We start from the raw sequence: 13135 nt of genomic DNA, 5'->3' as shown, positions 1-13135 counted from the left end.
AGTAAATAGCCTATTGAATACTCACACTAATCGTAATTTTAACCTACTTTTTCCAGTGTAGAAGTCATACTGTCTTCTATTTTAAGACTTGCAATTTTAAGGCTTAATATGAGCAGAAACATATCATATAAATAAAGCATTTTTAATGCTATAACACTATTTATTATTAGCTTCTTACCAATCGTTATTTTGACATGTGCCTTAGACTTCGGGAAAGGACTCCAAGAAGCATTCACACTTCTTTATGGTTCAAAATTTTGAATAGCATACCTTAAATCTAGAACTGTATAACTGTACATTTTTATATACTTGCAATAACATTTGAGCCATGAAATCGATAAATAAGTAAGTTTTTCTCTGATTTAATCATTTTTCCTATTAATCCGCCATATGCAATGGTTGACAGATCGTCATTTGCAAAACAACTCTTTCCTTCTATGATTTAGTGAAGTTTGAAATTTTAATGTATAACCGTAGCGAGTATGAGCAAGCACAGAACCTGTCAAACAAATACATTAATAGTAAAGAGACAAAGGTGAAAGAATTATCTGGATATTTTCTACCCGTTTGCAAATAGAATATTCGCCTAATATAAATCGAAGGCCATTTCATAAAAGGGTTTTAGTATTTGGAAATCGATTAAAAGTGTCGAATGTACTTGTAAATGCAGACATGAAAGAGATGTAATATTGCAGTCAACCTAACATTTCAAATTCGTGTTTATGCCATTAGAATGAAATCGCAAATATATTTTCAATTTGGTGTGACCTAATTATTTTGTACTTCAAGCATGACTTAAGACTGGCTCATGAGCTTTGATGTAGAACTCGCTGATTGACTAGATACTTATACACTGTTGTAATACACGAAATGAAATAATTGTTCATAAAATTGTATTAAGAAAAACTTTGTCTCCGTTTAACCTGGAATAGTTCCCAGAATATATTGAATTCAACAGACTCCGAGCCCCCTAATTTGTCCAGGTACTGAAAATCCATTTATGGTTGGCTCATTTATTTTATGAGAGGATCATTACTATTTATGTACGCATTACATTATATTTTATTGGCATAGTTTTAACTGATAGTGGTGAAACTAATGATCAAACTGTTTTTTTTCTACGAGCATTGAATGAAAGAAGTACAAGACAATCAATTCCATGTACTCAAACAGCCTACTCAATATAGAATGTATATCTTGATCATGCCTATTAGAATTTTAATTACAAACGTATAACCAAAAAGTAATAGCATGCAATGTCTTTGGTTCACTCTAGAAATAAAATCTTATCCTTCAAGTTCTAAAAAGTGTTATTTTGTCTTTCAGACAAAGCAAACAAAAATATTTGGCTCAAGACAGATCCCATGTTCTTACAGAAGTTGAAATTGTCGTCCTTTACAAACCATAATTTTTTTAATATTTTTTTCCCTCTGTGTCATTTCAAGATTTTGTCTCAAGATCGGGTGTTTTACTTCAAATTACTTGTCATCTGCCGCTGTGGCCAAACCTGGCTTTGGTTGAAAAATTCCATTTAGTTGTCTTATTGAAGATTTACTGTCCGGCGTAGGTTCTCGCAAAAGCAAGAAATGATGTTCGTAGGAAAACATAGGGTTTTAAATCCCAATAAAAAGTTATCTCGAGTCTGTTCGGTAGAGATAATAGCGCACTTTCCCCCAAAAATACTATTATACAAAAATGATGTATTCATCATGTCAAAGACCAGAATTGATAAAATAACAAGATGAGCGTCATTTTTGCTTTAAACCTCAATGTAGGTAAAATACGTTATGCATAACAGGGAGTGGCTATACAAGTATAAACGCTGAATTTTCTTTAAACCTCGAAGTAAGTAAGATATGTTTACCGAATCTACCAACTGGTTGTTGATCCACGCTGTCCTTCAACCCTGTACTAGCTATTTGCACGAACATGATTTGCTTTAAATAGCATGGGATTCCAGGAAGCAGCTGTACAAATATAAACGCATGTCAATTGCACTAGGCCGCAAATTGCACAAGGCCGCAAACAAAGGCGAGCGATAATTTTATGTATTGGTTGTGTATAATTCGGTCAAAATGTGTCGTCGTATATCTTCTTGTTCGAACATGAAAGTTTGTTATAAACCTCTGACAGTGTTGTATGAAATCCGCCTAACCGAAAAAGATGTAATCAATATGATTTTAAACACGACTGCTTAACCACTGACAGGTACGACAATGATAAATTTATATTCCATTCATATACGTTTTTAACTTAATTGTCTCCTGGACTGGCTCCGTCTCCTGGCCTGGTAAAAGCACGAACGTATGGCATAAAAAGGTAGTAAACTTGTTCCAACAACGGACAGTGTACGAATGTTCATCACGCTGAGCCGCATTAAAAGAGCCACGTTAAAAGAATACAGAAACATCTGTCTCTTGGTCAAACCATGAAATACTTTAAACAATCAAACAACCACATTTTATCTCATTTACATGAAATCTGGTCAGGGTGTGTCTTCTTTATGAAAGAAAAGGTCAAGTTCGAAGCTTAGTTTATTGTTGAGTTTTTTTTTTGTTACGTTTTGGTGGGGTTAAACGTCGTGTTTTAATAGTATTTCAATTATATACACGTGCAGTTAACATAACCAGTATGATCCTGGATTCTGAACCAGTACAAACATGTTCTCCGTAAGTAAATACCAACTTCCCTACATGTAACAGAGATGGAGAACACAGTGTATTTTTATCAGAGCATACGCCTCGTGCACGGATTAAACTTAGTGGGCACACGATTCGTAGATCTGAGCTTTCCCTACCAAGTTAAGTGGTCAAATAGTTACTTGAACTGTGCTAAAATACTTAGATATTAAGTCAAATCATAGATAAAACATTATAAAAATAAGATTTAGATGTTTTATTTTCAGTTTGCCTTGATAACATCTATAACAATTTCCGTAGTGGATAATCTCAGATCAAATACTACGTAACCTGGTAAAAGCAGAGTAAAACGCGTTTAAAAACAACATATACCATAGTCTAGTCAATGTTGTATCTTTGCACTAAATCATATACCATTATTTACATACTATCCATTTTTTAAAGTATCCATTTTCTTACGACAGTTACAGGTTAAATACACTGATTCTGGTATGCCTGGTATGTGGCCTATGGAGATGATAAGGTCTGCGTATTGGCGATAAGGGCCAATACACAAGTCAGGACCATTGGTAGACTTGCTTCTGTTTATCATAATAAGCTACTGTATAGCTACTGTGCAGTAAATAAATTGCAGGTGATATTTCTCACCTTTATAGCAAATCAGTTCTCACCTTTATAACGAGTTTAGAAAGCTTGATTGAATTAGGGCTAAATAAACAAAGTGATAAGATACAACAATCATATTTTTAATAAAGTAAGTTTTTTAACAATTACATCTCATTATTGCTGTTTTTTATTATTAAAAATATAAAAATGCATTCAGGCACATAGCTTTTAGAAGTAATACATTATTGTGTATTTTGAACAATGATATATCTTATTGCTGGATTTTATTATACATAAAAGAAAGTTAACATTATTTAGACAACACAAGAGGAATTAAGCATTTTTAATATATAACATCCTTCTGTCTATATACCTTCTTTATCTATTAAAAATACAACTGAACGCTTCTTTAATTTCTAATAAAATCCAGCAATTGTCTTTTTTTTTTTTGTTTGTTTTTATTTTGTTACTTTTGATAAAAAGATCATAATCATTGAATAAACAAACTTGTAATTTCTCTTATTAAGTTTTGAATAATTATTTTATAGTGAGAAATGCTTTGCTATAAGAGTTATAATTTAATTGGCCAGAGGACATTACTCAACATGACTGAGCAATCAAAATTAGTATCTTATCAATTAAAATAATTTTGTGTACATGCTGAAAAAAGACTAAAAAAAAAAACAACAGCATTTCAATTAATAAAATGCAAAACACAGGAAATAACCAATTTACCTGTAGGCAATAAAATTTATGATTCTCTGACAATAATTAGGCTACATATCAAGTCTACAGGGGTTTTATGAATCCTTATCAGACTGGACCAGACAGGATCTTGTATATTGGGGATTAAAAAGTCTGGTATTTGAAGTGGGGGGGGGGGGGGGGTCACTTATATAGGAGATTTTCTTTGCCTTTAAGAATTTGCAATTATACTAAAAAAGATCGGTACAATAACATATAATGGATAAAAAGAAAAAAGGATTGTACCACAACCCAAAGAACTAAAAATACACGGAATGGCAACTGGGGATAATCCCGTGTCATCTCGTGTTAGAGCGTTATCTTATTTCAAAGCGTTTGCCGACTTGATCAATCGTGATCAAATCAACAGGCGCTTACTGAAGTATAAAATTGGCGGTATGCCCGGCGCGTAATAAACCGAACCGAGTCCTTTTTTTCAAACGAAAACTGTTGATTAATTAGACTTCCAATCATAAATCATAAATTCATTCCTTCCCCGTGTAGAAAATACTAATAACATTAAAAAAGCACCATTATCATTATAAACAATCGATCCGAAAGTAACCTAATTTAAAAGCGTTTGCCGACTTGATCCATCGTGATTAACAGACGCTTACAACGAGATCTCATTCAGTTGTCACGGGATGTTGGCGAGATTTGCTCTATATGCCTTTCAAGTTGCCGATCTATTTATTTTTATAGCTCTTTGCACAACCCTGTTTTAAATGCTTATAAAAATATGCATGTATATATGACACTGTAAAGTATGTACAGTGCGTGGAAAAGTGGAAAAACATGAACGAAGAATCATGTAAATTTTCAGTATTACTTCAAAAGCGTTGCAGCGGTTTACTACCTTTTGCACAATAATTTTGTTATTTATATGAATATATTGCATAAATTTTATATCAATAAGTTGGTACCACTAACCACTTTCAGCGTACTCACTTTTCATTGATTTTTGAGATAAATTATTGTTTGCCTAAAATGTACGGGTAATTCCTACTTAACTGTCAGAGGCCATTATAGAAAATCTGACCAGGTCAAATAATAAAAATAATACTGTAATTTCAGTCTCTCAAGAAATTATTTAGTAATATCAATGCAAGCAAATTATAGGTTGAGCAAACAGCTATAAAACTAGTAAAAAGTACTCATCAATCAGAAAACCCGTTAAAATGTATATACATTAAGACTAAAATTTTATACAACTTTTCAACACATTTAAACAGATACGCTTCTTTTAAAGCCGTTGTATCCCTCCGACAAAAATAATGAGCCAGATAAGCATGGCCAGGGACATATTTTTCAAGAATGATTAGTAACAAATTATTTGAGCCAACAATCTATAATAGTATCAAACTGTATGCAGTAGTTTTAACAGATTAGAAGAGGTGAAAATTAAAGCAAGCAATTTACTTTGTATATTGATATACAAGGTACATGTCAGAACAATTTGTGTTTTGGATGTGTATATTCACATCTAGAATTCGATTTCCTTTGCATTTTATTTCTAGTAATACTATAAATAATGATATTTGGGTATTTCATGGGCAGTTGGGTAATCTGATCCTAGTATCACGCGAAACACTGCTGTAGATTGCTAAATATTCGTGATGATCAGCGACAATGCCGCCCTCGAAATGAGAATATTCACAAATAATAATCTGTATCATGTCCTTAAGTCGCTTAAAGAAAGGTCACTCGAAAATGACAGTGCAACGTGTATAAAATTGATAAAGGGGACCAACTAATTGTTAGAGAAAATACTCGTTATCAAGTCCTATTTACGGATTAAAAGAAATAAGAAATTTCTTTAAGTAGCACTTGACACAATATTTCGTGTACATAATGATGTTGCAATTTAATGTTGGCGTCGTGTCGTCCCGATGATCATCGTATAGTTTAATAGCGGATCGCGGTAAAATAGTTGTCAAAATTCTAATAGGAGTCCATATTCATTTGGGATTGCACTAAAAAGAAACATGTAAAAGCTATTTTGTCTTACCCCGCAACATCTGTCTTTGGATGTACGTTTTCCTCACGTGAGTGTAATACGCTTTCTTGTCTCGCTGGCGTATCCTGAGCGCGAAACTCTGCCAGTGACTTATTTATTGTTGCCTGCACACTATCATTTATTTCGTTCTTAAAGTCCGCAAATTTTTCTGTCATTAAATTTTCCACTACACCAGTAATAATTTGTTGTAATGATTTGTCGTTTCCATTACCCGGCACTAAATCCTCGGAAGGAACAGATTCACTGACAATTTCGCCTTCGCCCGACATATTGTCGTTACGCCTTTGCTTAACGCGTAAGGACTGAATGAGAACGATATCATATGTTCGTTCAAACACGAATTAGTTCAGTCTTGTATCCAAGGTGTAGCTTTATTGATTTTTACATTTAAGTGTATCCGGAAGTATAAACATAAAACTTGTAAAACGCACTATTTTGAAATTTAATATTTTATATTTTGGGCTCATGATATCTGCTGTTTTTTTCTTTCAAGAAGATAACTGCGTAAATTTTCTTGCTCAGAATAAATATACAAAAGGGGCTAATAAACTTCTTCGTTAGTTTGGGGTAAAGTGGAAGCACATCTATAGGTGCGACCAGTATCAGGTATAATCAAATGAACCGTATACTGATTTCATTTGTTGTAATTTCTGTTTACTTTTCCGTTAAAGATGATTGTGCTATTTTTAATTGATTAATGATATAAAAATTTAAAATACATACAAAAATAATCATTATATTTGGATGCTAATAAGTTATAAAAAGATATACAATGTATCTTCAAATTGAACTCATAATTTATCTACAAAATAGATTATGTGATCTGACAAATTGTCTTATTTGTCGTACTGGTTGGGAACATTTTCATATTTCGGCTCCATTGTTCCCTAAAAAGGTATTTGACTTAAGGAAAACACAAATTAGTGGATAAATATTAAGACGGCACTCCATGTAGGAGTTCTATCGTTGAAATTCGGATATCCCCTTAACATGCTTAAAATTTTAATAATGAACTAGTCCATCTTTCAATTTGGACAGTACCATTAATTGTTAAAAGGTGTGCTTACCAAAAAGATATTGTCTGAATAGTGAATAGTGAAGATTATAATCAGACTGCACGGATGTGCTGGTTGATCATGATCTACACTGGTCGCAAAGGCAGAACCAATAGTGTCCAGCATGGTAAGGGTTAATATAAAGGGCAAAATGTATGCAATTATTTTTCTTTACATTATTTCGATAACAATTTGAGGCAGTATATATACAACTTTTCTCTTGTATAGTATATGAAAATTGATGGAGTATTATAATTTAAGCAAGATGTCTTTACATCGACTTGAGTATTCATTTTTCGAAGGTTCTGCTTTGAAAAATGCATATTAATCGCCATTTTAATCCTTAAATTGGACTAAAGTCATTGACAGTGCCATAAAAGTCTTTGGGTTTTAATTGAATGTCTGTACATGAACATACACGAAGAATTTATCTTTCACTAAATGTTTTACTTTAAATTTTCAAGACATAGATCTATATCCTTTTATGCTTTTTACAGTACATTTTTGTATATCAAATATTGTTTTGATATTATTTATAGCCATATAATCCTATCTTTTAAATATACATATATGCACTATCTTAATACATATTTTTTCTCGTCTGTCATAGTTTTCTTGTATTTTATTTGTTCGTTGAATGAATTGTAAGAGTTTAGTAAGAGTCAATTTTTGCACTTTGAATGTTTGAGTTAGATATGAGCCAAAATAAGAAAATAGATTTCATTTCTCTTTGCTCGCTACGCAAAACTTTTGGATCCAATAAATGCCTTTCAATTTGGTGAGACCAACTTATTTTTATATTTGAATAATGTCGTTGGCTTTGATGCAGAACTCGCTCATTGTTTAGTTTCAAACAAATAATGTAAGTTTCAATATACAACAGAATTAATTCTTCACTGTTCAAACTGAGTTCGCAAACATTTTTGTTTACATTTAACCTTGTATATTTCCCCTAATTTTTGAATACATCATAAACATTACCGAAGGTCATTGTAAAACAGTATGGTAATTCAAGCTTGATCCGGTAATCGATATAGTATTAAAATAGTTTTGCAGCTGGAAAGAAAGACGTTTATCTCATCTCTTTTTAGTAATTTAAACGCACGAACGACTTACCGAAACTAATTGCCAAACTAAAACACAATTCGGTCAGAAAAAAGAACAAAAAAACTATTTCAATGTTTTTAATATAGCATGACACACTGCACCTAACGTAATGACATGACTTATAAACATTTAAATCTTTGCAATCTTTACTTGAGCCGCCCCATGATAAAACCAACAAAGTGCATTTGCAAGACCAGTCTATGCATCTGCGCTGTCTGGTCAGTATCCATAATGTTCGCTAACGGTTAGGATTTGAAAGCGAGCAGTATGGATCCTGACCAGACTGCACGGATGCGCAGACTGGTCTGGATCAGTGCTGATCGCAAATGCACTATGTTCGTTTTCGCATGGTGCGGCTCAGATTTTTGTTTTGCCTTCTGACATACATATACATACTTACTCCCTCAGGTACTAATACAGCGGCTGCTATATTTAAGAAAATACATTTTAACAGTAAATGCATTTAGACTTCAATTGTATAAGATTTGAATGTTGTTTTTTTTTCTTTAATTGTGCCCTCCATGTGTGGTTGGTTCAGGTTTTGCTTACTTCAAATCCTTCCTCCCTTACTATGTAGAATTCTGTTATGTGAGGAAATAACATAGAACAAAACCAAGCAACCTAATACCAGACTCTGTTTGATGTAAGATATGTGCAACGCCCCTTAGCTTAAGCGGGATACAATCGAGCCGCGCCATGTGAAAACCAACAGAGTGGCTTTGCGGCCAGCATGGATCCAGACCAGCCTGCGCATCCGCGCAGTCTGGTCAGGATTCATGCTGTTCGCTAATTAACGGTTTCTCTAATTGCTATAGACTTTGAAAGCGAACAGCATGGATCCTGACCAGAATGGGCGGATGCGCAGACTGGTCTGGATCCATGCTGGTCGCAAAGCCATTTTGTTGGTTTTCTCATGGCACGGCTCAATTATAGTTGATATGAATGTTCTCCATGTTACCTACCATCTGGCTGGCTTACAGTTTATATATTGTTCCAACCATGCACCCTTCCTTACCTGAAATAATAATCTTTCACCTACAAGACTAAAAGGTGGAATATTTCCTCGCAGATGGGACTGACAGCGAATAAAAACAATCCAAGATCCTCTAATTCACAAGCTTACTTACTGTGCCAGGTTTTGTATTTGCTGTTACTTGTTTGCTGCCACATTTTTATAGTTCTACACACTCAGTCCCCTGCCTATATAAGGGATATAATAAAAGTGTAGACTCAAAATCACAAGATAACACTGTCACTGCTTATCATGCCAAAGACTAAACCCGTAATGTATGACAATCGGAGCTTTTCGTTCACTGCCCCAAAGCTTCAGAACTCCCTTCCCGTCAAAATTTGGGAAACTGACACGCCGGTTGTGTCAAAGGCCTGTTATAACTCCAATTCTTTGTACAGCATTTCGTAAACTTAGCAATACATTTTATCTTTTCATATCACAGCGTATAACAGTATTTTATCCTGGGGTCACTTAATTACTTTTGATATGTATATATATTTGTCCGTTTTACATTAATGTTTTTTGTTAGTGATAAAATGCAGTTTTGGTTTGTGTTGAATGTACAGTTGTTTTTATATTTTACAATGTACTCTCTACATCATTTTAGAACGTGTGCATCTGCATAAAAAATGAGCGCTATATAAAGTGGTGTAATAACAATAATGATTTATAATATTTGTAAAGGAACAAGTAAAACCTAAAATGATTAACCGCTATAAGAAGATCCTTCGGAAGCATTTACTTTGACCTACAAAATGTAGCTGACTCGGTTTATTTGAGTATGTTCGTTACGAGTAAACTTTCCGCTGCCACTAGCTTTATCAATACTCTTTTATAAATATAATTATGTAACATTGAATTGACTCCATGATATACAAGGATCAGATATAATAATAAAAAAAAGATAAGCAATTACATTTTAAAGCTAAAAGCGCTTTCTTTAAACCTCGATTTAAATAAATAACGTTATACTTTTACAATAAGTTTAAAACTCGGTTACCGATCCATGCCATCGTTCAACCTTGACAAAGGGACAAATCAATTTGTACAAAGATGATTCTTTTATTTACTAGTATCTGCGTGAAATTCTATATATTTGTATTGTTATACGACAGATCAAGGGCAATAACAAAGACGGATATTGGAGGAAGTAATTCGGTCAAAAACTTAAGGTGCCGTTGTATATAAAAGTAATTACAAAAACAGAATACTTTATGCAAGCATACACACGTTAATAGGTACTCTTTTACAATAAATATAATTGTGTATTTTACATGGTTTAACTCTTTAGAATTCAAGTTCGTTTTTAGCCAATAGTAGAAATAAATGATTGGTAAGGACTACTAACATTTTTTCTCGAAACATGCCAAAGTATTCAAGTGCGAATTAAGTTCAATCATATGTAAAGTATCATTTCAGAAATTGATGCTCAACTAGTGAAAATCAGTCGGGCAGGAGTTAGCATATTCTACAGTACTAATTTGTTTAGAACTTTTTCACCTTTCCGAATTTCTAACTTACTCATAATATGGAAAAAAAACATCACAACCATCAGTTCGCGAAAACTGAATTGGTAAGGCATTTTTTTCTGGGGATGGGGTGGGGGGGGGGGGAAGGAATTGGGTTGGATTGGATTGATGTTTCATAACAAAACAAAAATATGCAGTAAAATTTGTCCGGCTGGCCTGGGTTACAATGTATCACTTTTTGGATACATTCTTAAAGTAAATTCATAATGATATTGTTTGCTTCTCCGCTACACTAACAGGTTCCTGAAGTACATTTCGCTGACATATCTGATTTTCATTCAAATTCTTAAAAAGCCGTTTGAAACTTGGTTTAAGTAAAAAAAGAAATTGAAGCCAGTCTTATGCTAAATGATCGCGGAAGAAATTATTACTTATTAAATGTAAGAAATATAAATTATGAGGTAATTTAAGAAAATATCCGACATGGACAGCTAAATTCCAAAATGATTATCGCAGTTCCTCCTAGCCGCAACTCACAGCACGTGGACATGATCATGACTAGCACACACACAGTAACTCACACCTGCACTCTCGTGTCCATAGGAATAAAGGAACCCAGTGGGGCACCGCCTTGGAACGGGCAGTGATAAAACCACCACTGGATTGCGCATGACAATAAACGTATTCACTGATAATAGGAATCGATCATCTAAGATCGAATTCTGTTCAGAGATATCGTATAACTTAACCTTAAACAGGATATATGTCGCATGATCGTCTTCTTATATACCCGGTATACACATACTGTGTCAAATACGATTGTAGACACAAGTTCCCGAAACGAAGACCTTTCAATGCTGTAACATATAACAGTAACATTGATCGATCTGGTCATGGTGTTAAATGCAATTATTTCGGACTCAAAAACCTAGTTATCATTGTCGCATGTTATAATGCAATTCACAGAATTCTGGACAATTTGCTTTCGGTTCAGTTGCCTAAAGCAAATATCTAGTAGCATCAGGTAAATTGTGAGCTTGAGTAAAAATATGCAGAGCCTATTAAAGTTTAGTTCTTCTCTTGGGGAAATTAAGAGAGTCGGGTCAACTCATGGTTGCCAGGTTTCGGCATACTGAGACTTTCATTTGTCATTGTACATGTAGTAACTTTTATTCTAAGTGTAGTACTTAGCGAACACAAAATCGTAACAAAATTATAAATTTTACAACTGTCGCCCTTCTTGTTAAATGATTCGTGGAACGTGTGGTCTCTTCTGGAGGTTTGAAAGATACACGCAGACAGCAAATGTAATTAAAAATTACAAGAGACAACCATTTCGAGTCTTCACTTCCAAATCTATTCTGGCTGTCGTAACAATTCAATAATTACGAGGAAATGAATCAAATGATGAATGAGAAAATGAGGAATGATCATATTTCAACACAACATATAAATAGTTTACCTGAAAGACACATGCAGACAGCAAATGTAATAAACTTACAAGAGACAACGATTTCGAGTCTTCATTTCAAACTCTATTCTGGCTGTGCGCATGCTTGACGGTCAATACATTCAAATTGAGGCTCGTCACCGTGGTTAAACTACATGCTAGTTAATGATATCAGAAAATGATAGTTATGTGGATGTATAGTGAATATGAAATCAAATATAGGCATGATATATGGGGAAAATGAAAAAAAAAAAAAAAAACAAACATGATAATAATTCATAAAGGAAAAATACAGACAAATGACTCTGCGACACAACAATTAGACGTAAACAAATGCACATCTTCCTACAAAAAAAAAAATTCCGTTACTGCAGTAAAAGTATAATTTTACTACAATATGCGTTTTCCTAGTGTTCATTTCATTATCTAATAATTACCTCCGTCGTTTTATTACACAGGGAACAGGGGTAGAAATTCATACAATTTGTTCTTTAACTAAGAAAAAAGCAAATAATTTCTTACAAAATTTTTAATTATGTAATTTGATATGCATCTATGTAATCATCCATTAGAAAAGATTTGTAAAATACTTTTAATACATTTTGAAAGTATATGTGATTGAATATTAGAATACTCTACTCGCCATTAAATTGAGTCGCACCACGAGAAAACCAACATAGTGCGTTTGCGACAGGCATGGATCCAGACCAGCCTGCGCATCCGTATTGAAATAATACTGCTCAATTTATTACTTAACTAATGTTGGTTTTCTCACGGTGCGACTCATAATTTTGTGCTTGTGCATGTATCTTACTAATGACAGTATAAAAACATATGTTTGATATTGTTTAAAATTTCACATTGTTTAACATCCAGATTTGACTACCCAGAAAACAAGTTGTAAAAAATATGAAATTGCCAATAACTTCATAACAATCGGATGATGCCGCGGTGGACATTTCGTATTTATTTATCAATAACATCTGTTCCGGCTTTGTACACGTATAATCTGTCGGGATAATTTTACGAAAACAAA

At 33.5% G+C, this 13135-nt stretch overlaps 1 protein-coding gene across 1 annotated transcript in view; it reads right to left on the bottom strand.

Annotated features, from left to right (window-relative positions):
• Window positions 1–6392, bottom strand: part of LOC128550572 (uncharacterized) — a 100709-nt gene extending 94317 nt beyond the window's left edge. Inside the window, exon 1 of the mRNA XM_053529828.1 lies at window positions 5998–6392. Within this exon, the coding sequence (XP_053385803.1) occupies window positions 5998–6275 (278 nt within the window). The 5' untranslated portion in view covers window positions 6276–6392. The remainder of the gene's footprint in view (window positions 1–5997) is intronic.
• Between the last annotated feature and the right edge of the window lie 6743 nt (window positions 6393–13135).

The sequence above is a fragment of the Mercenaria mercenaria genome, chromosome 18, assembly GCF_021730395.1.
Source record: "Mercenaria mercenaria strain notata chromosome 18, MADL_Memer_1, whole genome shotgun sequence".
In the NCBI taxonomy this organism is placed as follows: domain Eukaryota; kingdom Metazoa; phylum Mollusca; class Bivalvia; order Venerida; family Veneridae; genus Mercenaria; species Mercenaria mercenaria.
The sequence above is the reverse complement of the archived record's forward strand: the minus strand, read 5'-3'. Positions and strand labels throughout refer to the sequence as shown.